Source organism: Chelonoidis abingdonii, chromosome 8, assembly GCF_003597395.2.
Source record: "Chelonoidis abingdonii isolate Lonesome George chromosome 8, CheloAbing_2.0, whole genome shotgun sequence".
NCBI classification, from domain to species: Eukaryota; Metazoa; Chordata; order Testudines; family Testudinidae; genus Chelonoidis; species Chelonoidis abingdonii.
Window position 1 is genome coordinate 49050096 of NC_133776.1, and position 24731 is coordinate 49074826.

The 24731-nt window shown below is 48.6% G+C and overlaps 2 protein-coding genes across 4 annotated transcripts in view; one reads left to right on the plus strand and one right to left on the minus strand.

The window, feature by feature from the left end:
• Positions 1-11537, minus strand: part of PROC (protein C, inactivator of coagulation factors Va and VIIIa) — a 35951-nt gene extending 24414 nt beyond the window's left edge. Inside the window, exons 1-3 of the mRNA XM_075068984.1 lie at positions 11431-11537; positions 4054-4163; positions 2907-3024 (exon numbers count right to left, since the gene is read on the minus strand). Of these exons, the coding sequence (XP_074925085.1) occupies positions 2907-3024; positions 4054-4163; positions 11431-11461 (259 nt within the window). The 5' untranslated portion in view covers positions 11462-11537. The remainder of the gene's footprint in view (positions 1-2906; positions 3025-4053; positions 4164-11430) is intronic.
• LIMS2 (LIM zinc finger domain containing 2) overlaps positions 1-24731 on the plus strand; it is a 317098-nt gene that overhangs the window by 221746 nt on the left and 70621 nt on the right. The gene's annotated exons all lie outside the window — the stretch shown is intronic.

The following is a 24731-nucleotide window of genomic DNA, read 5'->3' on the forward strand; positions in this document are numbered from 1 at the left end:
CAATGGGAATTGGACAGCTGGAGAGAATTTCTTGGGCATTCCTTTCGTGGGACCCAGCATAAAAGTTTGGGGGAACATGTCTACAATACAGCAAAAGCAATATGCTTGTACAAGTTCTTTGACATGTGTTTAGTGGCTATTTGGTTGAATTCCCTGACGTAAAGGCCATTAGGGACTGACTTCCTGGACTAGTCCATCCTAGAAGCTGGGATCTGTATTGTAAGAAATCCATGACCACCTAAGACTTTACAATTGTCACCATGCTGCACACCCATTGGTGATGAAACTTCATCACCCCAGGGTAGTGACTTTATGGACAATTCCAGGAGGACAGTTCCATACGTAAAGGGCTACATGGAAGACAGAGTGAAGGGGCTTATGAGAGAAGTGTACAAACTGGGAGTAGAGGTTTGCACTGCTGGCACGGAGTGGAGGCAGCTAGGGGCAACACCATGAGATACAACAGCAGATGAACAGGGAGGGCCCAGACTGTGAAGAGCCTTAAAGGAAAGGACAAGAAGATGCATCTGATGCAGTGGAGAAAAGAGAGCCAGTGAAGGTGCTCAAAGCCATGATCAGAGTGGTGGGTCAGAAAAGATGCTCATAGTGGTATTAATGCCCATGCTGGCATCTCAGATTTCGGGGCAGTGGCACCATTGATTCCCTTAGTGGGATACTTCATACCTGTATCTTCTGTACCACACTTAACCAAAAGTATTTTCACTGACTAAGCAGCTGAGGCAGAGGCTGTATTATCCCTTTGCTGTCAGATAGATAGGTAGAAAATGCTCCTCCGGAAGGGTTTTATTTGAATGTGAAAGGAACAATGCTTGTGGTGGTTTTTGTTTGGTAATTCAGGGGTAAATTTGGTGGACATTTTCCCATGCTTCGTTTAATTCGTATATGTGCAGAGATAGCAGCACTGGCTATGGCAATGTACAGGGCTGGCTCTAGTTTTTTGCCACCCCAAGCAAAAAAAATTTTGGCCTGCCCTCCAACCCTAGGGGGCAGCCGCCCTCAGAGGGAAAAGCCTGCCTCCCCCCCGAGCGCTCCCCCGCCTGCGCCTCAACACGCCCCCCTGGGCTCTCAATAAATCCAGTCCCCTTCACTCCTCCCCCCGACAAAAAACCTCCATGTTGCCCCGGCTTCTTGGGGTCGCCCCCTTCCACCGCCAAGTGCTCCCCAACCCACACATGCCCGTCGCCCAGCCTGAGCTCTGCCTCCTTCCTCCGACCCAATCCCGCCCTGGGATCCTCTCTCTCCAACCTGCAACCCTCCTTCCATCCAGCCCCTGGGCACTGTAACCCTGCTCCTCAGGGCAGATCATTCAGCAGGAATTTTGGATGTGCACAGAACACAGACAGGATTGGTTCCTTACGGTTACAGAACTGTGGTAAAGTGGAACAATTTTCAGCTCGTGTGATTGGAGGATATCTGGATGCATATTATAAGACTGTCCTACATAAATGAGGAAAAGTTGAGGTGCCTTTATTATTCTTTTGTTACTCTTTCTTTCTTTGGGGAATTTGCCAATGCAGTATCATGTCTTCCTTTTAAACAAATAAAAGTAAAGGCAATGGCTGTTGAAAATAGCAATTCCAGTCCTAAAAAACACTGGGAAGCATTTCTTGCTCAATTTTATCCTACTTTTTCTACAGCAAATTACAGTGGATCAGTATATTTGATTTGGGAGAAATGAAATAACAGCTGCCCAAATTGAGCTTGAGCACTCCTGAATTCTGAATATTAGCTAAATCTGGAAAGGAAAAGTCAATTTCTGCTTCCCTGGCTCAGAAGTGGAAATCCTTCTTTGTGCCTGGTACTGTATCTAAAGCTGCCCAGGTCCAGTAGAGCCTCCCCTCCCTTACTTTTCATTTTAAATTTTAGTGGGATCCATGTACCTCCCTTGCTAGGCTTCAGATAGAGAGGGGCACTGTCCATTTAGTCCACCCAATTCCTTCTTCGGGGCTGCAAGGTGAGGTCACACCAGTATCCCTACTCCAGTCTGGGGATGTCTTCTGAAGGGGACATCTGGGCCAAAGCCTTCTACTCCTTGGGCACACTTGTTCCCCATTCATCGTGCCACCCTGCTCTAGCAGTGAGCTCTCCATTGACAGCAAGCTCCAGCATGAGGTTTCAGCTACTATACTCCCTCCCCCCCATTTCCAGTTGGTAGTGGCCAAGGGAATGCTGGGAAATGTAGTTCCTTCTCTGCTCCAGGGCTGGTTCTCTAGGCAGGGAGCTAACCAGGGAACTACAGCTCCCAGGGCCCCTTGTTGGTTCTCAGCTCCCAGGCTCTAACCCTGCTAGCTGTCACCCCTGCAAATGGGCTGCCATAGCTTGTTTGCTGGTGCCTAGAGCTGTGCCTGCCTGTTGGGTAGTTTTGCAAGGTGGATACATGCCCATCTGGGTATAGATTAAGACTCCTCTGCACGTCTAGTACTCATGGCCTATTCCAGATTTGTGATCAGGAATCTAGAGATGCTTCCTAAGCAGCAACATTCTCATTAGCCCTGAGGCACTGAGTGCAGGCCCACTGTCTCACTGTTGGGGTGCAAGCACACAAGGTTTGGGAATAGAAACACAATCCAAGCTCCAGAGTGTGGGAACTTTACTTCCCCTTTACTTCACTTCCAAGATACGCAAGAGTGCTCACAATGTATCGGCCCACTTAGTTCATAGTCAGGCTCTTAGCTGCTCAAATGAAATCAGATGGGTTTAACAACGTATTTTTTAAATCTTAGGTAGATCCGACGGGCTTCCTAGCCAACCCAGTTCTATATGCAGAATGATATGCTCCCTCTATAATCTGGCATCCGTCTCCCCAAAGGACAAGCCTCAGGATCCTGAATTAGAATGTAATATACTAAAAGAGGGTAGCACAGGAGCTGGTCTTTTTTCCATACCAAGTTTTACTTTGAACCTCCCTTTCTCCTCAACGCAGTGTGCTGCTGTTAGAACCCAGGAGGGATGGATGAGAACACCTCCGCACATAAACTTTCCCCTGCCATCTAGCAGCATGGTCTGAAACAAAGAAATAGAGAAGTATGGCACCACAAGATCCAGCTCAGACATGTAGGATATGATATATTCCTTCTCCATGTGGCAGTCTACACTGCACCTTCAGGTACCAGAGCACGTGACATTAGCAGAGATCAAAGCTGCTTGCTTGGTGGACAGAAGCATCCTAAGAAGATATTTATAGTCCACATGGATGAAGGTTTGGGTTTTGAGCGTTCCATCTAAATCAGTTTTCACGTTTTTCGCTGGCTGGGCTCACTGCTCAGGAGATGCTGCAGACCAGCAGTTGGAAGCATTCTGGTCCTTCTGAGTTTTGGAGATTCTTAGCTCAAGCAAAGATGGTTTAGCCCAACAACCACTGTGTGCCTGAAGTGAGTAAAACATCTTGGGCTGATTCTCATTTATGCTAAGAGCTCTTTATGCTGCCACAGTGGTGTAAAGAGATCTTAGTCTACATGAGACTTGGGCTGGCAGAAAAGCGCTTTCTCTAATGCCCTGGTAGGGTCCATACGGTGGATCCTTCCTCTGTGAGTCCCCAGCATGCTCTGTAAAGGTCTGGTATGTTCTGTTAGACTAAAGCATGCCCTGTAGCTCTAACCAATGCCTTGCAAGGCTTGTTTTACATTTATAAAAACAAAGCTGTCCAAAACCAACAAAGATTTCATTCAGATGCTACCGTGATAGTACTACGATTGCCAGAGTGTGCTGCAGGAGGTATTCAATACATTCAAGACGTAGCCATCCCCCGCTTGGTGAGACACCACAGGCAGGTACATCATGGTGCTGCTTGCACTGGAATGGTTAGCAAGAACAAATATACCTTGGCAAAGAGTGGTAAGGCTAATAAAATACAACAAAAGTTACATTCGCTTCAGCTCTCCAACTTTTGATTTGGCCTTGGAAAGCCTAAAATAAGGGGAAGCTTAGCTTGCAGTAGTGCCATAATTTGTGACCTAAGTGCTTTACTGTGCGTATGAAGCAGTTCTGGGTACAGACTGAAAGCTCCACCACAAAAAGTTATTTATTCCTCACCTGCCAGGGGCTGTCTCCTTTTCTTCCCATTTTCCCTGCAATGAGTCGAATTTGGACACCTGATTTGTGCTCCATGCGATCTGCCTTCACCCTTCCACAGGGGAACTCCACTACAAGAGAGAAATAAAAAAGAGGTTAACCAGCAAAATCCAGACAATTCAACACAAACACTGTCAGCTTATTAAACAAGAAATTCTCCAACTCACTACTGTTCCAAAAAACCCTCACCCTGTCTCCTTATTTCTGTGAGATGCTCACAATGGCTTCTCTGCATTCCCTCATTGTTTCACTGTGAGGGAAATTCCCTGATCCTGTGGAGGAGTTTGACTATGTGAGGAGTTCCTAACACAGAGATACATGATTGATTTCTAATTCCAATAAAAGGAGGTTATTTACCTGTAACTGGAGGTTCTTCAAGATGTGTGGTCCCTATCTGTGTACCACCGAGGGTTATACACATGCACCATGTGTCTGGAGCCAAAGATTTTGAAAGCTGTAGTATCCATTAGTCCATGCATGTGCCCTTCCTCCACTGTATGTTTTTGTCTAAGGTGATAAAGGGCAAGACGGACTGACCATGCCCTCAGTTCCTTCTCCACTGCAAATTGTACAGATCCGCAGCAGCGGGGAAGGTGGATGGGGTTGTAATACAGATAGGGACCATACATCTCGAAGAACCTCCAGTTACAGGTAAGGAACCTCCTCTTCTTCTTTGAGTGATGGTCTCGATTGTATTCCATTGAGGGTGATTAACAAGCAGTACCTAGTTAGGAGGACAGTGAAGGAAGATGATGGAACTGTGGAATGGAGAATAGGCATGCCGAACAAGGCATCCGTCACAGTCTGACACTAAGACATAATGGGAAGAGAAGATACGTACCAAACTCCACAGGCGCCCCCTCCCCCGCATATATCTGTAAGTGGTACGTCATGAAGCGCGGCCGTAGTCGATGTTTGCACTCTCGTGGAATGGGTTCATACCCCAAGGGGTGGAGACAGTCCCAATAACTGATAGCAGAGTGTAATGCACCCCAAAACCCACTTAGAGATCCTCAGAGTGGAGATCGCTTGCCCCTTAGTCTCTTCTGTTAGAGTGACACACAGTCATGGGGATGCCCTGAATGATCTTGTCCACTGCAAGTAGAAGTCCAGGGCTCTGCGGATGTTGAGGGAGCGAAGGTGCCATTCCTCCATTGAGGTGTGAGGCTTTGGGAAGAAAGCAGGTAAGTGTATGGGATGGCTGAGATGAAAGCAGGATACAACCTTTGGCAGAAACTTGGGATACAACTGCAGGGAAACTTTGTCCTTCTGGAATGTGATAAAGGGAGTGTCCATCATGGCCCCCAGTTTGGCTACCCTTCTTGCGGAAGTAATAGCTACCAGAAAGGCAACCTTCATGAAAAGGAGCGACAGGGAGCAGGAAGCCATAGATTCAAAAGGTGATTTCTTCAACACCCAGAGGACAAGGTTGAAGGAAAAATGGGATGAATGGGCAGATAAGTCTGGAGGAGGCCCTTCCAAAACCTGGTAGTCAAGGGGAGACTTGGTTTTGTCTGAGATGATAAAGACAAGGGGGTGGCGGGCACCGAAAGCAGCTTCATCAGAGGTGACCAACCTGAGCCTGAGAAGGAGCCAGAATTTACCAATGTACATTGCCAAAGAGCCAGGGTAATATGTCAGTAGCCCCCCACGAGCTCCCTCACCCCATTCCCAGTGCCTCCCACCCACCGGCAGCCTTGACAATCAGCGCTTCCTCCTCCCTCCCCACACTTCCCAATCAGCTGTTCCATGGCATGCAAGAGACTTGAGGCGGGGCGGGTGGAGAGAGCAAGGGCACTGCAGGCTCAGGGGAAGGGCCAGGAAGGGATGAAGTGGGGGCAGAGCCTGTGGCAGAGCCAGGGGTTGAGCAGTGAGCACTCCCCAGCGAATTGGAAAGTTGGTGCCTGTAGCTCCAGCCCCGAAGTCGGTGCCTATACAAGGAGCCACATATTAACTTCTGAAGAGCCGAATGTGGCTCCATAGCCACAGGCTGGCCACCCCTGGGCTACATGCACCTTGATGGAGTTGAGAGCGAGTCCTGACGCCTTTAGGGACAGGAGGTAGTCCAGAAGAAGAGAGATGCCTACATTCTCAGGGGAAAGACCCCTCTGCTGGGCCCATGAGGTGAAATACTTCCACTTGGCTCTATAGGACCACCTCACGGACTCTTTTCTGGTACAAGAGAGGATGTCTTGTATTGCAGACAAATATTCTCATTCTAGCGAAAATGCCCATAGAAAAACCAAGCTTATAGGTGAACTGTCTTCAGATTGGGATGATTGATCCTGCTGCCATGTTGTGCAAGGAGTCATGGGAAAGCTGGCAGTGGAAATGGGGGACATGCTGACATGTGGAGAAGGAGGAGAAACCAAAACTGGTGAGGCCAGAATGAGGCGATCAGAATGACAGTTGCTCTCTCCTGTCCGAACTTGTGTAGGACATGCAGCAGGAGCAGTAGGGGAGGAAAGGCATAACTGACCTGGTCCAACCAGTGGATGACTAGGGGATTGCCTTGGTAAAGGGTGCCGAGGCCCCCCCTAACCCCCCGGTGCATTTGCTGTTGGTGTGGGAGGTTAAGAGGTCCCTGGTCAGAGTCCTCCAGTAGTTGAAAATGTCTGTGGCCATGGTGTCATGGTGCTCCCATTCGTGGTCAGCCATGAATTTCTTGCTGAGAGAGTCTGCAATTATGCTCTGAGTCCTGGGAAGATATGCTGCCAGCAACAGCATCTTGGGTGTAACACACTAATCCCGAAGATGAACAGCTTCTGCACAGAGTGCTGACGACCTCGTGCCCTCTTGTTTCTTGATGTAGTACAGGGCAGTGGTGTTGTCTGACATGATGAGAACATGATGGGAGTGAATGGATGGGAGAAATGTGCAACATGCTGTCCGCTTTGCCCGAAGTTCCAGGATGTTAATGTGCATCTTGGATTCCCGAGCACTCCAAGTCCCCTGTATCATGTGCTCACCCATGTGGGCACCCCATCCAAGGAGTGACACACCTGTGATGATCGTAGTGCTTGGGGAGAATAGGAGGAAGGGTATCCCGGTGCAGACCTGACCATTGGAGGTAGGAAAGAACCTTGTGGAACTGTCAGTAGGAAGTCCATGGTATGGTGCATGGGAATACAGGCCTTCTGGAGCCACAGCTGCAGGCAGTGAAAGCGAAGACAAGCAAAGGTAGTAATGTACATGCAGGCCACCAAGAAGGGAAAGGCAAGTCCTGGATGGAACAGAAGGACCAGAGACCATCTTGGTAATCAGTTCTTGTAGGGTCTGGAACCTTTCCTCCAGTAGGCAGGCGTGAGTCAAGACTGCATTGATGCAGGCCCCAGTGAATTCTAGAGCCTGTGTAGGACCCAAAATCTATTTTTCTATGTTTACATTCACCCACAGGGAGGAGAGGTGTGTGAGCAATATGGAGGTCAAGGCTCGAGCCCTCCTTTGGATCACACTGCTGTCAGTTAGTTTTTGAGATAAGATAAGATAACAACCACTTTGATGCTGATGGTGGGCCACCGCCACAGAGAAAACTTCAGTGAAAACCTGTGGAGCAGTGATGAGCCCGAATGGTAGAACCCTGTACTGGAAGTATTGAGGGCCTGCTGTGAATCTCAAGAAATGTTTGTGGGTAGGGTGGCTATCTACATGAAAGTAAGCATCCTGCATATTGAGAGCCATAAACCACATGTCTTTTTCTAGCGAAGGTATGATGGCTGCTAGGGTGACCATACAAAACTTTGGCTTGCATATGAAGTGATTGAGATGACAGAGATCTAAGACTGGTCTCCACCGATCACACTTTTTCTTGGGAACTAGAAGGAATAGAACCTTGTGCCCTAATAGGTCATGGGAACAGGCTTTATCACTCCCTTTGGAGTAGGGAGTCCACTTCTAGGGTGAGGATACTGTCATAAGAATGATCAATGAGGTGAGGCAGCGTCATGAACTCAATTGTATAACCATGTTGAATGACATCCAGGACGCACATGTTATCGAAATCCATGCTAGTGAGAAGAGTGCTGGATGCCCCCCCAAAGGGGGTGGGCTGGGTGTAAGGCAAAAGGCAAGGTGGTTGGTGGATCACCAGATGCACTCAGAATTATCAGTTCTGCAAAGACTGAGAATGAGATGCTGAAGGCTATGATGATGAACTGAGATGATGGGGCTGTTGGATCTTCTGTCATTTGTGAGGAGACTCACTAGGCCACTGATGGAAGGATTGAGAAGCTCTGAATCGTTGTGTCAGTGGTAAGAGGTAGAACTTGCACTTGGGTGCTGGTATGTAGATACCCAGCAATTGTAGAGTGGCTCTGGAGTCCTTTAGGGAGTAAAGGGGAATCGTCAGTCTTCTCATTGAAGAGATGAGACTCATTGAAAGGGAGGTCCTCCATGGTGTGCTGGACTTCCCTTGGGAAATCTGATGAAGTAGCCACCATGCCCTTCACATGACAATCCCCGTAGCCATCATGTGTGAAGAAGTGTTTGCTGCATCCACTGCAGCCTGAAGTGTTGTCCTCATGACCAGTTTTCCCTCCTGTAAGATAGCCTGGAGGAAGCTTGTCTGCAAAATCCACCAACTTGCCACAGTAAGGAAATAATATTTAGCGAATAGATCCAAGTAATCTGAGATTCCGAATTGAAGGCTGGCAGAAGAGAAGACATTGTGATCCAGAAGATCCAGTCACTTGCCCTCTTTGTCTGCCAGGGTAGAGTGTGGATGTTGTTGCCACGTGTACGATGAGGGAATTGGGTGGGAGGTGAGAGAACAGAAACTTGACCTCTTCGCGGGTACATAGTACCTCTTCTTTGCCCCCTGGGGGGTGGGTGTGCAAGTGGCTGGAGTGTGCCAGACAGTCTGGGCTGGTTGCAGAATGACCAATTACTCTGGTTGGTACCGAGGCATGCAAGATGTCAAGCAGCTGGTGCTCTTTGTCCTGTACCGCCTCCATTGGGATGTAGAAGTGTTCAGCCATCTTATGTAACAGGTCCTGGAACTGGTGATAGTCTGGGGACAAGGAGGAGCTGAAGACACTGTGGCATCCAGGGACGAGGAAGGGAACTGCTCTGGTTCTGGTGGTACTGTTGGAGTTGGACTAAGTGGTTCTTCCTCCCAGTATTGGAGTTCTGAGCACCTGCTCAATGATGGTTGAAGAGGTGAGATGGGGGACTCCTTTCAAGCTGAGTGGGAAGGTTCTGAAGGTAGGTATTGGGGATGGGACCCCCAGTATGACCAACAAGGCAGATTTGATGGTTGCTGTGGAGGGCCCCAAGGAATGGTGTACCAATGACTTCTTTGCTGGGGATAGGAAGGACACTGCCACTGAGTTGTCAGAAACATTGGTATGGGGGGGCGGACTATGCACTTTTGTCCGAGTCCTCCGATGCTGAAAAGTCAGAGCCTGGTTCAAATCATGGAACTCTAGGGAAGTGGGCGGGAACACAGCCCAAAGGAGGTAAGTCCAAGGTAGGACAGCCCACCCCCTTAGGTGGCAACTGAACCTGAAGATGTGGAGATGTCACCTCCTCCAAAGCCAAGAGTTCATGAGGCTCGGGGCCAACTCAAGCTTCTCGGGCATCAACAGTGTGTGCTCCACAGTCAGAACTGGAACCAGAACAGAACTGCCTTTGAACTGAAGGTTCCTTTGACTTTGGCAGTGCCGATCTGGAAGGGGTACATGGCTCAGTGGCAGGGCCAGCTCTGGCTTTTTTGCCACCCCAAGTAAAAAAAAACAAAACAAAAAACCTGAGGGGCAGCCGGAGTGGTGAAGCAGAAAAAAAAAAAAAAAAGGAAATCTCGGGGGCAGCCGGAGTGGCAGAGCAAAAAAACCCGTGCAGGGTGTCCAGAGCACGGGTGCAGGGGGACTTCCAGCGCTGCAGACGTGCCCCGGGCAGCGAGGGGAAGGGGGAGTGGGGAGGAGGGAGAAGGAGACAGGCAAGGCTTCCGCCATGCCACCTGCTAGGAGGGCTCCGCACCGCTCGGCGGGGAGGGAAGGATGTGGGCTGCCCTGCCGGGCTTGCTACAGACCTGACACCAGTTGGGGCAGACAGAGGGTGCAGCCCGCTCTCAGCAGGACGCTCCCCTCTTCCATGCCGCTGCCCCCTACAGGGCGGCCAGAGCAGCGAACCAAAAAGAAAGAAGAAAAAACTTGTGGGGTGGTCGAAGAGGCAAAGCAAAAAAAAAAAATAAAAATAAGGATTTGAGGGAATGCCGCCCCTTAGAATCTGCAGCCCCAAGCACGAGCTTGCTCAGCTGGTGCCTGGAGCCAGCCCTGCTCAGTGGACAGGACTAGCTTTCTGTGCAACTTCTTGTCATTCTTGTGAGATTTGGAACATGCCGTTTTCTGTGGCTGGAACTTGTGGATGGGGCATTGTCCTTCCTGGGCCCAGAGGAAGATTTACTGCCAGGCTTATGCACATACTTCATTGCCTCATGATTAGGTCCTGGCATGGGGTCATAACACTGGTACCAACGGAACCAGACTGGATCTCTGCGGTAGGAAGTGTGCTACTCGACTGCTCAGGCTGATGTACAGGGGGAGTTCCCCAGTCTGGATCTGACTGTGGCCTCATGGTGACTTCCACAAAGTGCTTCTTGAGGTGAAGAGCGCGGCCTTCCCGGATACAGTTTGGGAAGGAGAGGTAGACACTGCACCTGGATGCAATGTGGGCTTCTCCCAAGCAGTAATTGGTGCTTGTCACTGACTGAGAATGAGCGAGGGCAGGAGGCGCAGATCTTGAACCCTGTTATCTTCGGCATAATCAGGTCTGGGTGCTGGGGAGGGTGAGGGTGAGGGGGAAGTGGGAGACCTTTAAAACAGCATCCCAAAATCCTGAAAACTATCACTAATCTACTGCAAAACAACAAGAATACTAAGCATACAGGAGTATAAAACAGTCTTTTCTCAGTGTTTAGAAAGTGCATCACAATAGATGAGAGAACAGGAAAGGCTCCAACTCGGACCATGCAGCGGTGAGAAGGAACTGAGGGCATGGATGGTACATCCCACCCTTTATCGCCTCCGAAGAAACCACGAGGCAGAGCAAGGGTGCATGCGTGGCCCAGCAGACACTACTACTTTCCAACTCTCTGGCTCTGGACACATAGTGCATGTGTATAACCCTCGGTGGAATACAATAGGGACCATCACTCAAAGAAGTGGAAAAATCCCAAGCAGAAAATCACTCTGCATGGAATAGATGCACTGGAACTATTAGAAACTGTTGCATATGGTTCTCACATTTCAGAAACGAAGTGTGTCCCCCATTCTCTTGTTTGAAGAACACTGTATAAAATTGGAATTTTGGGTGTCCTCCCACCCCACTCTTCCTTCTTACCAATGGGCTCGCACTTGGAATGGTCATCCATCAGCTGATAGCCTGAGGCACAGCTGCAATAGCGGCGCTGGCTCTGCTTCGGATCCTCATGGCAGAAATGTTCACATCCCCCATTATAAGTGGAGCAGTCGGTGTAGTTAGCCTCTGGGAAACAGAGGAGGGGAAAAGAGGTGCAAGGTTAGAAGGCCTAGGAATCACCTGATGGTAAGATCTGAGCTGGGATGTTCCCTTTTGAAACTGGAATAGGTGCACTGTGAGAGGGAATTGTCCAATGCCTTGATTTGAAGGAACAGCAGTTGATGGATTTGGGATTCCAGCTTCTGTTTCTGAATTTGTGGCGTTTGAGTGGCAGATTGAAAATGGGGCTGGCCACTGGGAGTGCTGAAGGAGAGGCCAGGGGCGTGATACCAAGGAGTGTGCCAGGAGGTAGTAGAATGAAGGTCTGATAATTCTGCTCTTTGCCATTGAGCATGTGTCTACTTCATACACTGGTCAGCAGTTCGCCGGGAAAGAAAAACAGCTCTTTTAAAAGAGGTCAGCTCAGAATTCGTTCATCTCTGCATTGGATTGTGATGGGTTTTTTTTCCCCACTATCTTGCAAACAAAATCCATCCTTTCTTGTTTTGCTAACAGCTTTAGCAGTTGTGTCAGACCCTATTTTACTGGAATATTTTCATTGGCAAGAGACTTAGACCTCTCCCATGATTACAGATCAGCTTTATGTTATTTTAGAAAACAACAAACAATCCATTGGCAGGCCATGAAATAGAGAAAAACATCATCAGAAGCAGACAAGTTCTGCAATGACTTAAGTGTTGAGTTTTCCTATACAGGCAGAGGTACTTCCACCCCTTCCCCCCAGTTTTATTTCTAATATTAAAATGGTGGATTGAAGCCAGCGTTACCGTATTGGCACAGGCGTCCCTCCCAGCCTTGGTTGCAAATGCAGTTAAATCGTCCAATATTGTCCAGACAGGTCCCATTGAAACAAGGATTGGATAAACACTGATCTCCATCTGAAATACACATGCAGGGAAACCCAGATCATGAACCCTACATCTGACCTCTTCAGTCCCAACCACCCTACATCATCTCGGCAACTGGGCGTTGCGAGCTCAATATCTTTATGGTGCTTTTTTTTGGCCTGTTGTATATGTCGCTCTAGAGGTTCTCCAAGGCACAAGGACAATGTGATGGATTCTGAGTTACAGCTGTAGGGCATGTGTGCTGGGGGCAGGAAAGAGGGCAGGCAGACACTGAATGCAGTGGGGCATGGCTTGGTTTTCTTAGAACTAGAGAGCAATGGTGAAGTTCATCCTTTGTGTGCACCAGGGAGGTCTACAGTAATCACCGGGATTAGGAATGATCCCCCATCAACTTTGACCTGTGACTTGGCTCTAGGAGAGGATATGGGAACAGGTATAGAGGTGTTTGGAATCTGCCCCTACAGTCCATGTAGTAGCCGGGGAAACACACTGTGACATGAGAACACAGACTTTGATGCATAAAAGCTGGAATGAATGACATAAAGAGTATTAACATACAGTACATGGCAGTGAGGATGCAGAGGTACCCATTATGGAAGGGAGGGGGCGTGGAATCAGAAACTTTTCCTTACTTACCAACATACTTAGTCCAAAAGTTTAGCTGTGGAGAAATAAAAACACAGTTAGGGCTGAAGCAGACTGTTCAAATGAATGAACTTTAACTGTCTCTTTGCCTTGGGGCAGCAGAGTTCAGGTCTCCAATTAATAGCTGTAGTATCCTCCCCTTTGACACAGCAGTAATAAGTCTCAATTACCTGGCTGGGTGGAGGCTAGAATGTGATGCTGCAAACACAGGTCATACCACCTTCCTTGTGCAGGTCCCGTTCCTCCATTCATCACACCTCTCCACCTGCCCCCAACCACTCGCCAGCCCAGTAAACTGTACAACACCAATCCCAACCAGCCTTTTTCCCAGATCCCGCCCCCCCCACACCCTTCCTGCCACGGCCTGCAGCCAACCCCCCATCACAGTACACACATCTTACATACTGCTGAGAGCTCAGGGACATTGGTGCTGGCTGGTCCTGAGTGTATGTTTGATTATGCTGATCCAGAGAGATTGATCCTGGTGGGTCTGGGAGGACCCAGCTGTCTCAGTGATGGGCCCAGCTGTGCCCCTTACCTCCCCTCAATCTGCATCAGCTTCTTTCTGTCAGAGGGCAACTGCTGACTGGGTAAGTCCCCTGTATTTCTGGTGTACAATTACAAGCAGTGCCCAGCCAGGCAAAAAGACAGAGGACAGCGAAGCCTTTTCTTCTAGGTGATTGGCTTGAATCCCACCCACTTTAGTAATGGCCACATGCTGTTACCATACAGTCTCCCTTGTGTTATTGCCAATAAAGCTCATCAGCACACTGAGATGTGGGCCTCACCGTGCTCGCTGCCAGGCATGCACATGGCCAGAGGCAGTCTCTGCCCCAGAGAGCTTACCATAATAGAAAGACAATACGCTGAACCCTGGATGAGGTGAATAGTGCAGGAAGGAGGAGCACACGGAAGGAGAAAGTGATTTAAATAAAAGGGGGCTGTCAGGAGGTATTTGAAAGAGGAGAGAGGGGATGGCGCCTGGCAGAGGCTGCCAGATGACTGTAGAAGCTGGGAATGGGCAAAGAGGAAAAGTTCAGAGGGAAGTGACAGCGAGATGTCAGTGAGGCAAGCTTCCAAAGGCCTCCTAGGGGAGGAGGACGACCCTGAATGTGCTGTGATAATAGACAAGAAGCCAGTGGAGGGAGTCAAGAAGGGGCAAAGTGGCTCCGAGACTTGGGTTGGGAAGGGAGAGGAAGATGGTTTTAGGACAGGCTGGCTGTGGGAGAGCTGGGGCAGGAGGCAGACAGGAAAAGGCTACAGTGGCCGGGGAGATTCACCAGCACACACAGGAGAGACAGGGTTGGCTTTGGTTCTGACAACCAGAACTGCGAGGAATAGATTGAGACTAAGGGCCAGACCATCCGCTGGTGTAAATCGACACAGCTCCATTGACATCAGCGGAGTGCTGCACATTCACACAAGCAGGGGCTCTGGCCCTAAGAGAGAGGAGGGATATTTAAGGGAAGCTCTCATTATGCTCCTGATGTGAATACATTCCCAAAATCAGCATTTCACTGGTTAATTCATTCTCATGTCCAGCTTTAGGGGAACGACTTACAGTTGCTTCCCTGGTTTCAAATATCTCATGGGCCTCCTCCAAGTCACACTGCTCCTCATTACATTCTCGCTCCATAGAGCCTGGCTTGAGCTCCTCCAGAAAAGAGTTTGCCCGCTTCTGGATTTTCAGGATTTGGTTTGCATCTTTGCTGCTGTAAAATACTTGAAGTCGAGAGAGGAGAACCAACATGGGGCTCATGCATGGCACCGAATCTTGGTTTGCAGCCCCTTTCAGAGATATTCACTTATTTATTGTCTCCAGCTTAAGGTACCTTCTGCCTGATTTTTAGAGGTGCCCAAGACCACAGAAGCACCTACAAAAGTCAGGCACAGAAGGTCTGAAGCTGGACACCCAAAAATACAGAGAGACACAGAATCCGTGACGTTTCCTGAGAATGTTGGCCCTGGTTTGGTACGTCTCAGAGAACATGTTCAGGTGGGCAGTGGGAAGATGGCTGCGGTAGAAATATTCAAGAACAGACTGAAGGACAAGCCCATGGTGTGTCTGGGTTTGAGACAGAGGCTGTATTTCCATTAGAGAACTGAATCATTGGTAATGGAACCGCTGGGATTGCATGGTGAAATTAGCAATTGCTGTGCAGTCACGCTAATTAGTCTGTTTTGGGTATAATTCTCATAGATTTATAGACTTTAAAGTCATTATGATCTTCTAGTCTGACCTCCTGCACAACACAGGCCACAGAATCTCACCCACCCATTCCTGTAACAAACCCCTGACCTGACCTATGTCTGAGCTATTAAAGTCCTCAACTTGTGGTTTAAAGACTTCGAGTTCTGCCCCATGTCAATGCACAGTACTGCCTTACAAGTATTGCAGGGCCATCAGCCTCTTGCACCTTTCCCATAATGCCTGGCACAGCTTCTTGGGGCTGGTACCCCTCCATTTTCACCCGTTCACAGGTTTGGCTTGTTCCAGTGGATGTTTCAAGAGAGTTCACTCCTGCACAAATTGCTGTGAATGTGCCGTGAGGTGCAGGGCTGCACCCACCCATTGCAGATGCCATGCCGAAGCACTGTCCAACTGACTCTGGTGGCCTGGAGCATATTGCAAGAAGTGCAGCTTCCTTTGGCTGGAGGGTCTCCAGGAGGCAAGAGGCCTGGGGACTATTCCTATTTGATGTTGTGTTGCTGTCTGTTTGCTTGCTTGTTTGAACTAAACAATTCTTTTTTGTATTTGCCTCACAGTAAGAAGCTGACTGAATGTTGCGGTCACTGTGCTGGTCTCAGGATATTAGAGAGACAAGGCAGGTGAGTTAATGTCTTTTATTGGACCAACTTCTGATGGTGAAAGAGACACGCTTTCGAGCTACACAGAGCTCTTCTTCGGGTCCTGAAGACAAAAGCATGAAGAAGAGCTCTGTGTAGATCGAAAGCTTCTCTCCCTCACCAACCAAAGGTCCAATAACAGATATTACCTCCCCCAGCCTTGTTTCTCTAGTAAGAAGCTGAGATAGGAGTGATTTAAGCCTGGTTTCAGAGACAGGAAATACTACCGGACCGTGAGGCCAAGCCATCCCTCCCACCTCCTCTCAGACAGTCAGGGTCACAAGGCATGTGGGGGACATGGGCAAAAAGCTGGGCAAGAGAGAGGCCTGGGAAGTTAAGCAGGCAGATGGGTGGTAGGCTTGTACATCTGTGTGATAGAACAGAAAAGGGACCTTAGCACTTTCTTTTGCAGGAGTCTGAGAGATGCAGTGGAGGTAGTGGTTTGATTGCTATGGGGCTTCCCATTAGGGTCTGAGCAGCCATGTATTGTTGGGTGGGGTGTCTTGCATAGTGCGTGGGGAAGGAGTGGGGCTGTGCTTACTAACCTGCCAGGAGGTGAAGACACACTGGTCAACATGGGTATGTCTACAAAGCAGAGAAAAACCAGCAACTGTGCCAGTTGATTCAGACTCGTGGGGGTTGGGCTGCAGGGCTGTTTCATTGGTGTCTAGGACTTCCAGGCTTGGGCTGGAGCCCCCTCCCACCTCACAGGGTCCTAGAGCAATGAAACAGCCCTGCAGCCCAAACCCATGAACCCCGATCAGTTGGCCTGGGCCAGTCATGCATATTAGTTGCTGTGTAGACATACCCTATACCTGTATTACAGAGGCAGCAGGCATGACTCCTCCATGTTCTCACATGGCTTTCCATGGGCCATACACTGGTTTCTCTACAGGAGGTGTCCTCTCTGTGTGAAGTGTTAGGTTTCTGGTTGGGTAGAGTCTGAAGTAGGGCTCTGGCTGAAACCGACAGGGTTCCCTCACAGAAGGACATTACCTTTATCATCAGGATGAGCCTTATCTGACCATGTGAGAGCTCCTTGCACTAGGATAGCTGTTCTGTCAGCATTACCAATCACTGGGCTGCTGCACTGTCCCTGGGGTACCTCCACCACAGCCAGTGGTGGGGAGAGTAGCATATGCCAGACTCAGGGTTTTAACTGCCACGTCATCTCAGCCTTCTCTGGGCAGGATTAGACAGGATGGCAGCAATGCAGTGGCCTGTCTGCAACAGTGCTCTCCCCATGGATACCACAGTGGTAGCTGCACCAGGATAGTACCAAAGGAGACTATCACAGGGAGAAACTCAGAGTGTAACTTACCTGAAGCCCCATGTCCACGGTGCACAGAGCAGGCAGCCACCAACACCCAAAGAGTACAGAGCCTCCACATAGTGCAGAACGGCACACCTAGGGGATTAAAAGGTAGGAATGAAAGCGCGTACCCCGACGGGGCCCAATGCACTCCCCGAGATGGAGGAATTTCTAGCTAGGCAGCAGGTCAGACTGTTCCCTCCTTTGTTTTCCAGGCCGCGGGAGCCCATCTGAAAGGCTGACTTGCTCCTCAGCTGGAGTGCAAACCAAATGCAGGGGATCGTTAAAGTCCATCCTAACGGTTCCGCTGGTTCCCTTTGTTCCATCGTCAGCCTCCTCACATAAATCCTCTCTCTCCTCTTCCCTCCCCAGATTCAGGATTTGCCAAACAAGCCTCCCTTCTAAATCGAACAGGTATAATACTTTGGAAGCACTTACTGACCGACAGGTTTGAATCACAGCTCTCTCTCTACTCTTCTGCCATGAGCACTGGTGGAGGCTAGTTAATCCCTAACTTCAAATATTTACTCATCCCACACAGGCCTTACTTTCAGTCAGTCAACAAACAGGGACAGTTCCTGGGACAATTCCCTGCTCCAAGGAGCACGAGTAAAATGGCTCCTCTGGGGGTCTGAGCTGTTCATGTCCGGGCTTCCTGTTGCTTTATTTTTTGCCACTGACAGGTAAGATCCACTTGAAGCTGATGGTGGTAAATGCAACCATGGCAGAACTGAGAAACCTTCTTGGTGAATGCTAAAACCTGCAGATAAGGATCCACTGCCTTCTCCACACTGAGTGGGTCCCATTCCCAGTATTATTCTACATGGAGGCAAGTGCGTTAGTATTCTCCCACTTTCTTCTCACCTGGACAGTCCCTACCCTGCAATGGGACCACCTTTTGAGCTGAGGAGGCTAGCGCTGACTCTTTACAGCACATGGGATCACTAGAGTGCCATAACATGCGCTTTTGCCATCCTGGGAGGAAGGGCTCTGAATGCATAGATTCCCATGCCAGCACCCCCCGCTAGGAACTCCCATTCTGTGATTAAATAACACATCATCCTCCCCACTTCACCCTCACTGATGTGATCAGGAGGGATATCTTTGCTATAATTCCATAATAAATATGTTACAAAATACACACACAAAATCAGAACCACAATAATACACCCTTCACCCCCGTTTTTATTGAAATGTCCTCTTTCCAGGAGGACCAAAAATGTTAATTTTTATTCTGATTTAGGTTGGGTAATTTGAGAGATTGATCTTCTCTCTGGAACCCCGAAAACTGCATGTAACTCTACATGTTTGTCCCACTGTCCTATTTTATCATTTCAATAAAAACTGTATTATAAAACAGTGGAAAGATCCTAAGAATGAAAAAAGGGAAGCGAAACTATTTCAAATGTGGTCACACCAGTAGCCGTAATAATAAAACCCTCTGAAAATGGTCCGTGTTCAGCTGTGGTTCAAAAATTGGGAGAAAGGGACTGACGGCTACAGTGGGGCAGGAGCTTCCAGTCCCCTGGATCACCAAAGTGAAAGCATACTCCACTGACTTAAGAAGGGATGGAGGAATTCCTAAGATCAGAGTGGGTGGGTCTGACCCCAAATCCCAACTCCAAACATCCTCTTGGCATTTGGGGTGATTCAGATCAGGATACAAAGGCCCTGGCCCTGCAATTGGATCCATGCAGAAGGCTCTTGCACCTGGGAAGAGCTACCCTGACTTCACTGGGACTCCAGGCAGGTTTAAGGGTCTGACTGCAGAATAGGGGGCCAAAGTTTTCAGCTGAGCCCTTTTCTACCTAAAACCAGGGTGCGACCTCTGAGATGCAGAAACCTGGGACATCTGGGATGTCCTGAGCTGATAACACTGGACAGGTGGCAGTGTGTACTGATCACCCTTACAGATTGCCTGGGACAGCTACCTCCAAAAAGGGACAACCCTGGGAAAACCTGGTCAGGTGGCAAGTCTATTCAGCATAGGACTCAAGAAAGAAGGTGCTAAGTTAGCCAGGATGGTTAGTACCATTAGAGGCATTAAAGGAAGCCTGTTTGGTAGTAATTTCCATTTTATGGGACACATTTAACATCAATAATAGCTGTACAAAACCAACAGGGACAACACCTACCCGGCAAGGGGCTGAGTTAACCCTGCAGGGCTGGAACCTTAACCTTTGCATTCCCTGATTTTTCAAAATTTCTGCTGTCCCTAATGGGACACAGTAACACATGCAATTGCCTGATCTGACTCCCCTGAAGTTAGTGGAAATACTGATTAATTCAATGGGTGCTGGATCAGCATTGAAAACATTTTGGGCCCTCCTTGTTCTAATACTTGACTGTCTTTTTGTTCATTTGTGCAGCATCTGGCACAATGGGTTCTGGTCCATGACTGGTGTTTCTAAGTGTTACAATAATACAAACAAAAAATAACAGTATATCAAGTACCTGTTGGACTTCATTACCCAGAGGTTGGGTGCGTCTCTGTTGGAAGAGAGAAGCATGGTAAGATCAAGGTAGCTGTACAACCTTACAAAAATACATGGCAGCTGCATAAACTACATGCTTTATTCCATGATTGATGGGTTTTTTGGTTTTGCATTTAATTAATCTGACAGTTGGAAAATAGCCCTTTTTTATTTTAACACAACTTTATTTAGTGTGGACACCTCTCCAACTGACCATCTCTTTGGTATCTGGGTTTATGATGTTAAAGTCAGTATTTCTGCTGTTTGAATTTTGACTGTATCCTGTCCATTGATAGCCAAAGCCAGAAGACAGCCTGCTTAAAAGCCATGTAAAGCATGACCTGGGAAGTGGGGGGAACACTTCGGGTGGGATTTTTCAAAGAAGGTTAGAGGCCCAAATCTCACTTAACTTCAGTGGGAGCTGGGTGCACAACCACCATAGTCTCCTTTGAAAGTGCCGGAATGATGCAAAGTAACTGAGTTTTAATCACATGGTGCAGCTGGAAGCCAATTTTAGTGGTGACTGGTGGATTAATAAGTAGGAGTTGCTTGCACTTTTTTTCTTCTTTCTAATATACAAAGGTGACCTGAAAGGGTTTGTTTTTTGGAGACCTGGAGGGTTTTGGTTGGTTGGTTTTATTTTGGGGGGAAGGGAGGGGAAAGGAGGGATAATAAGAGTTTTTTTCTGCTTTACGTTAGAAGGTCAGGTGCAGTTTGGATTGCAGGAGCCCATTACAGCTGCAGACCTTGTGAAACAGTAACACCAGCAAAACCAGGAGTACGGTGAATCCCAGCGAGGACACAAATCAATTCCCCCCATCACCACCCTTTGCAGGTCACCTTAAGGCAGCTTTTCTAGGGGTCTGCAGTGTCCTGAGTTGGACTGTCCAAGCTAATTGTCTGCACAGCAGCCCATCCTACTGGGTCTGTGATCAGAGACCATGCCATTGCCATGCCAGAAAGAGGTGGGGCTCCACTGGGTCCCACCAAAATAAATTCATTTGATGATCACTGAATATGCTCAGAAGTGATTTTTCAATGGCTTATAACTCTTATTCACCCACTTTTTCTGAACTTGGTCATGGGCAGTTTCCAGAACAAACACTCTTTGCATGCCAAGGTTCATGGTTCAAGGGTCAGCCATTTTTGGAGTTGTGTGAAAAACACTGTGGCAGTTAAAAGTTAAAAAAGTTATTTTTTTCAACTGTCCCAGCAAAGTTTTTCTTCAAAGCTTCCATTTAAAAAACAAAAACTTTCATCTGAGACTAAACATGGAGGATTTGGGGTGGTGGAATGTCCAGAAAGTTAAGAGCGAATGAAAACGGGCTTATAAATGATTCTATTGTATTACTTTAACTACCGTATCAGGTTTGTCCACTCAGCAAACAGTAATATATTACAGGACGCTGGACTAATTGCCTATAGACAGTACTCTGTGTTACTCTGTAGAAACCTGCATTTGATTGGTAATCACATGACCCCAAGAGCTGGAGATTTAAGAAAAAACACCAAATATTTCACGATCCACGATAAAATCCTGATGAGTTGGCAACATTGCTCAAACCCAAGGGCCAGACAGAGAATGGCTTGAGCAGGGCCATCCTTAGGCATCCGCAGCTGTGTAGGGCACCATGAAATTTGGGGCACCAAATTGCCCCAAATTTCATGGTGCCCTAGGCAGCTGCGTGTGCTGCATACACAGCAGCACCAGCCCTGGCAACCAGCCCTATCCCTCTACTGCTCCCCCCTGCCCGCAGGCTGCGCCCACTGCAAGGGGTGTGGGGCCCAGGCCAGCTCCTTCCCCCCCTGCTCTGACCCCAGCCGGCGTGCCCCCATTCCACCTCTTCCCCCAGCGACCCCACACTCACTGGCAGCGGCAGGAAGGGCAGCAACCTGGCTCCAGCCCGCTCCACTCCGCCAGTTCTCAGCTGCGGCGCTCCGCTTCCCGCCGCTGGTGAATGCAGGAAAAGGCTCGGCCCCAGCACTCACCGGTGGGGGGAGATGGAGCCACGCGGCCCCAGCCCGTTCTGCTTCCCTTGCCCCAGCCATGTCGCTCGGGTTGGGGACAGGACTACCCCCGGGGGTCACTGGCAGCAGGAAGCGCAGCGCCGTGGCTGGGAGCTGGCGGAGCAGAGCGGGCTGGGGCCAGGCTGCTCCGCTTCCCACCGCTGCCAGTGAGTGTTTCTCAGGTACTTGAGTTAATTAAAAATATGTTCAACAGTCTAAGAATCCCTTTCCCCCTCAATTAATCAGGTTTCACTTGCATGATTCTTCTTGGTATCCTGTGTTCTAGTCATCTATTCTTAGGAGATACAGGGTAATAATAATGGCTCCTTCTTATTTAGCACTTCCCACCAGCATATCTCAAACAGTTTTGCACGAGATGTCAATATTATCCCTACTTTACAGATGGGGAAACTGAGGCAAAGTGATTGCCTAAAGCCACCCAGCAGGCCACAGGCAAAGCAAGAATAGAACCCAGCTCTCCCGAGCACCAGTCCAGTATTCATAAACAAGACCTGAATTTGCAGTGTACAACAAACCCCACGACGCTCAGGGCTTCTTTACCCATGATCAAGCAAAAGGCACAAACACCTTTCCCCTCACAGGGTACTTTTACAAGCCAAGTGCTGGTACAGCTCCTATGGGAGCAGAGCGGTGTATCCACAGGATCCTACAGCTGCCCCTTCAGTGAATGTACCTAGTAGGGAGGCAGGGCAGAAATTGTTCATTCGCTTGTGGCTGAGAACTCCAGCTTGTCATGGCTTGATCCTAGCACTCATGTTCTGACCAGGAGAGGAGCATTTAGATGCTGTGCAGGGAGTAAATTGGTCATATGACACTCCAGTCCCAGCCTAGCACTCAGTTGATTCATGGACATTTGTTCTACAAAACACCTGTCCAAGGCTGTAGCTGCTCATAGATATTAACAAATGCACAGAAGTAAGAAACTAATAGTCACACCGCCAACGCTTCGCTATCCACTCCAACCTGACTCCTCCCCTCACAAGACTGGTCATGCATTGTATGGACCCACTGTTAAAAACTACCACCAAACTCCCCTGACAAACCATCCTTCTCCCTCTTTCTTCCACTTGAGGAAAATGCTGGGTTGTGCAGTGTGTCCTGAGTCAGCCAATGCAGGTTCCCTGCTGTGTCTTTTCCCCCATTGTGATGGAGTGCCCATGCCACACAAGACCTGACAGAGTAAATTAGGCTAATTAACCTATATGCTGCACCTGGAGGAATGCCAGGGTGTGCTATGGCCTAATGGGTGGAAGATGTTGAGCTGAAAGAGGAGTTGGGCTGAGTTTATAAAGCTAGGAAGCTGGCACTAGGAAAGGGCTGCAGAGACATAGTCTGCAGTCACTCCCTGGGAGGAGGGTGGTTTGAGCTGGTACACCGGGGGGAACGGGGACTAGAAGTTGTAAGTATTCCAGGGAAGGAGCAACAGGGAAAGCAGACCACTGTTGCCAAATACAGGGTCCTTGGACTGGAACCTGGAGTAGTGGGTGAGCTTGGGATTCCCCTGCTGGCCACTGGGCCATCAGGGCTGTGCTGGAGAAGGCTGCCTGAGACCACTGGTGCAAAAGTGCTTGGGTACCCCGGAAGTGGGAACTGCGTAGTGACATGGCCAGAGGACCGAGTCACAAAGAGGCAGCAGCAGCTCGTAGGGTGAGAGAGGGGCTGCAGACTAGGTAAGAGAGATATGATGTGCAATCAACAGAAAGGGTGTTGGCCTCGCAGAGCTAATCCCCAGAACAGCAAGGAGGTGCTGTCCAGTGGTGAGTAGCGCACCCACTCACACCAATGTACAAATGTCTCCATCTGTCCACTCACTGTGGGGATAGTAATAGTTACCTACCTTGCAGGCTGCTTGGGAAGTTTGTAAATCTTTTGAACTCCAGTGGAAGCTGCTAGAGAAACGTAATGTATAATTACAATGGGGAAAATACACCATGCCAACTCACTAATGTAACCACCCGGATATCTGCCCACTCAGGAATGAAGGCCTCAAGCCTTTCTACTGTAGCTCCCCTAAGACATGGGTGCAAGGATACACAATATGCCAGTAGACACTGCCCACTGCAAATGCCTTTCTCATACAAGAGCAGCCTTCTGAGTGCTAGGATGTGAGGAGCCACTTCCCTTCCCTCAGTCACTTCTGGTGCCCTCTAAACTAGTCTGCTTCCAATGCTGCCAGCACTGCAAAGTGAAGAAGGGTCTCCAGGGCCTCCCCTCTCCCCGTTTTTCACACCAAGTGACAAAGAAGGTGCGTGGGATGAGGAGAGGTGTGTAGAGATGCTTTTGTGACAGAAAACCCATTGTTGCTTCAGCACATTAAGGGCCTTGCCCAGTTCACACTGAAGAGATCTGCTGGGCCATGTTCAGCCCTGTCAGTGGAGTCAGAGCAGTGCTAATAGTAGCCCATAATCCCTGATGTGACTACAGCTGTATATGGCAGAGATTTGGATATGAGGCTTCTGCAATCCAAAGAAAGAGATGAACTAACCTAAAAATGTGTTTGTCTTAATGGTCTAGCTAAGTGGTAACTCATCTGGTTCGTCCCTGCTGAGGTTTGTCTTCTTTGATAGCTCTTTCTATAGCACTATTTACTGCCCAGTGACCTAGACTCAGGCCTGGCGTTAAGTGCTTCAATTCCACTGAAGAGAATGGCTCTTAGGATGTTATTCTGATCTGGGGGCAAGTGGGTGCATATTTTAAATTAAAATCTGTGTTTTCTTCCCTGTTGTTAAGACTTTGGGGGTTAGTTTATATAATACAACATAATGTGGGGGTTAACCATTTCTATCTAGCATCAGGCCTACACAACTGCTAGGATTTCTAACATCCCTGATACATTAAAAATATTCCGCCTTTTCAGTAGAAGGGCTCCAGCAACTTTCACTCTGTAATTCTTGCATGTGAAGCCCTGTTTTCCATCTGAAAATATTCATAATTTATTCAAACAAACATTACTGAGTTTCCACTTACTTTGAAATGTTGTTAAACTGTAAGAACTGTGCCCTAAGGTCA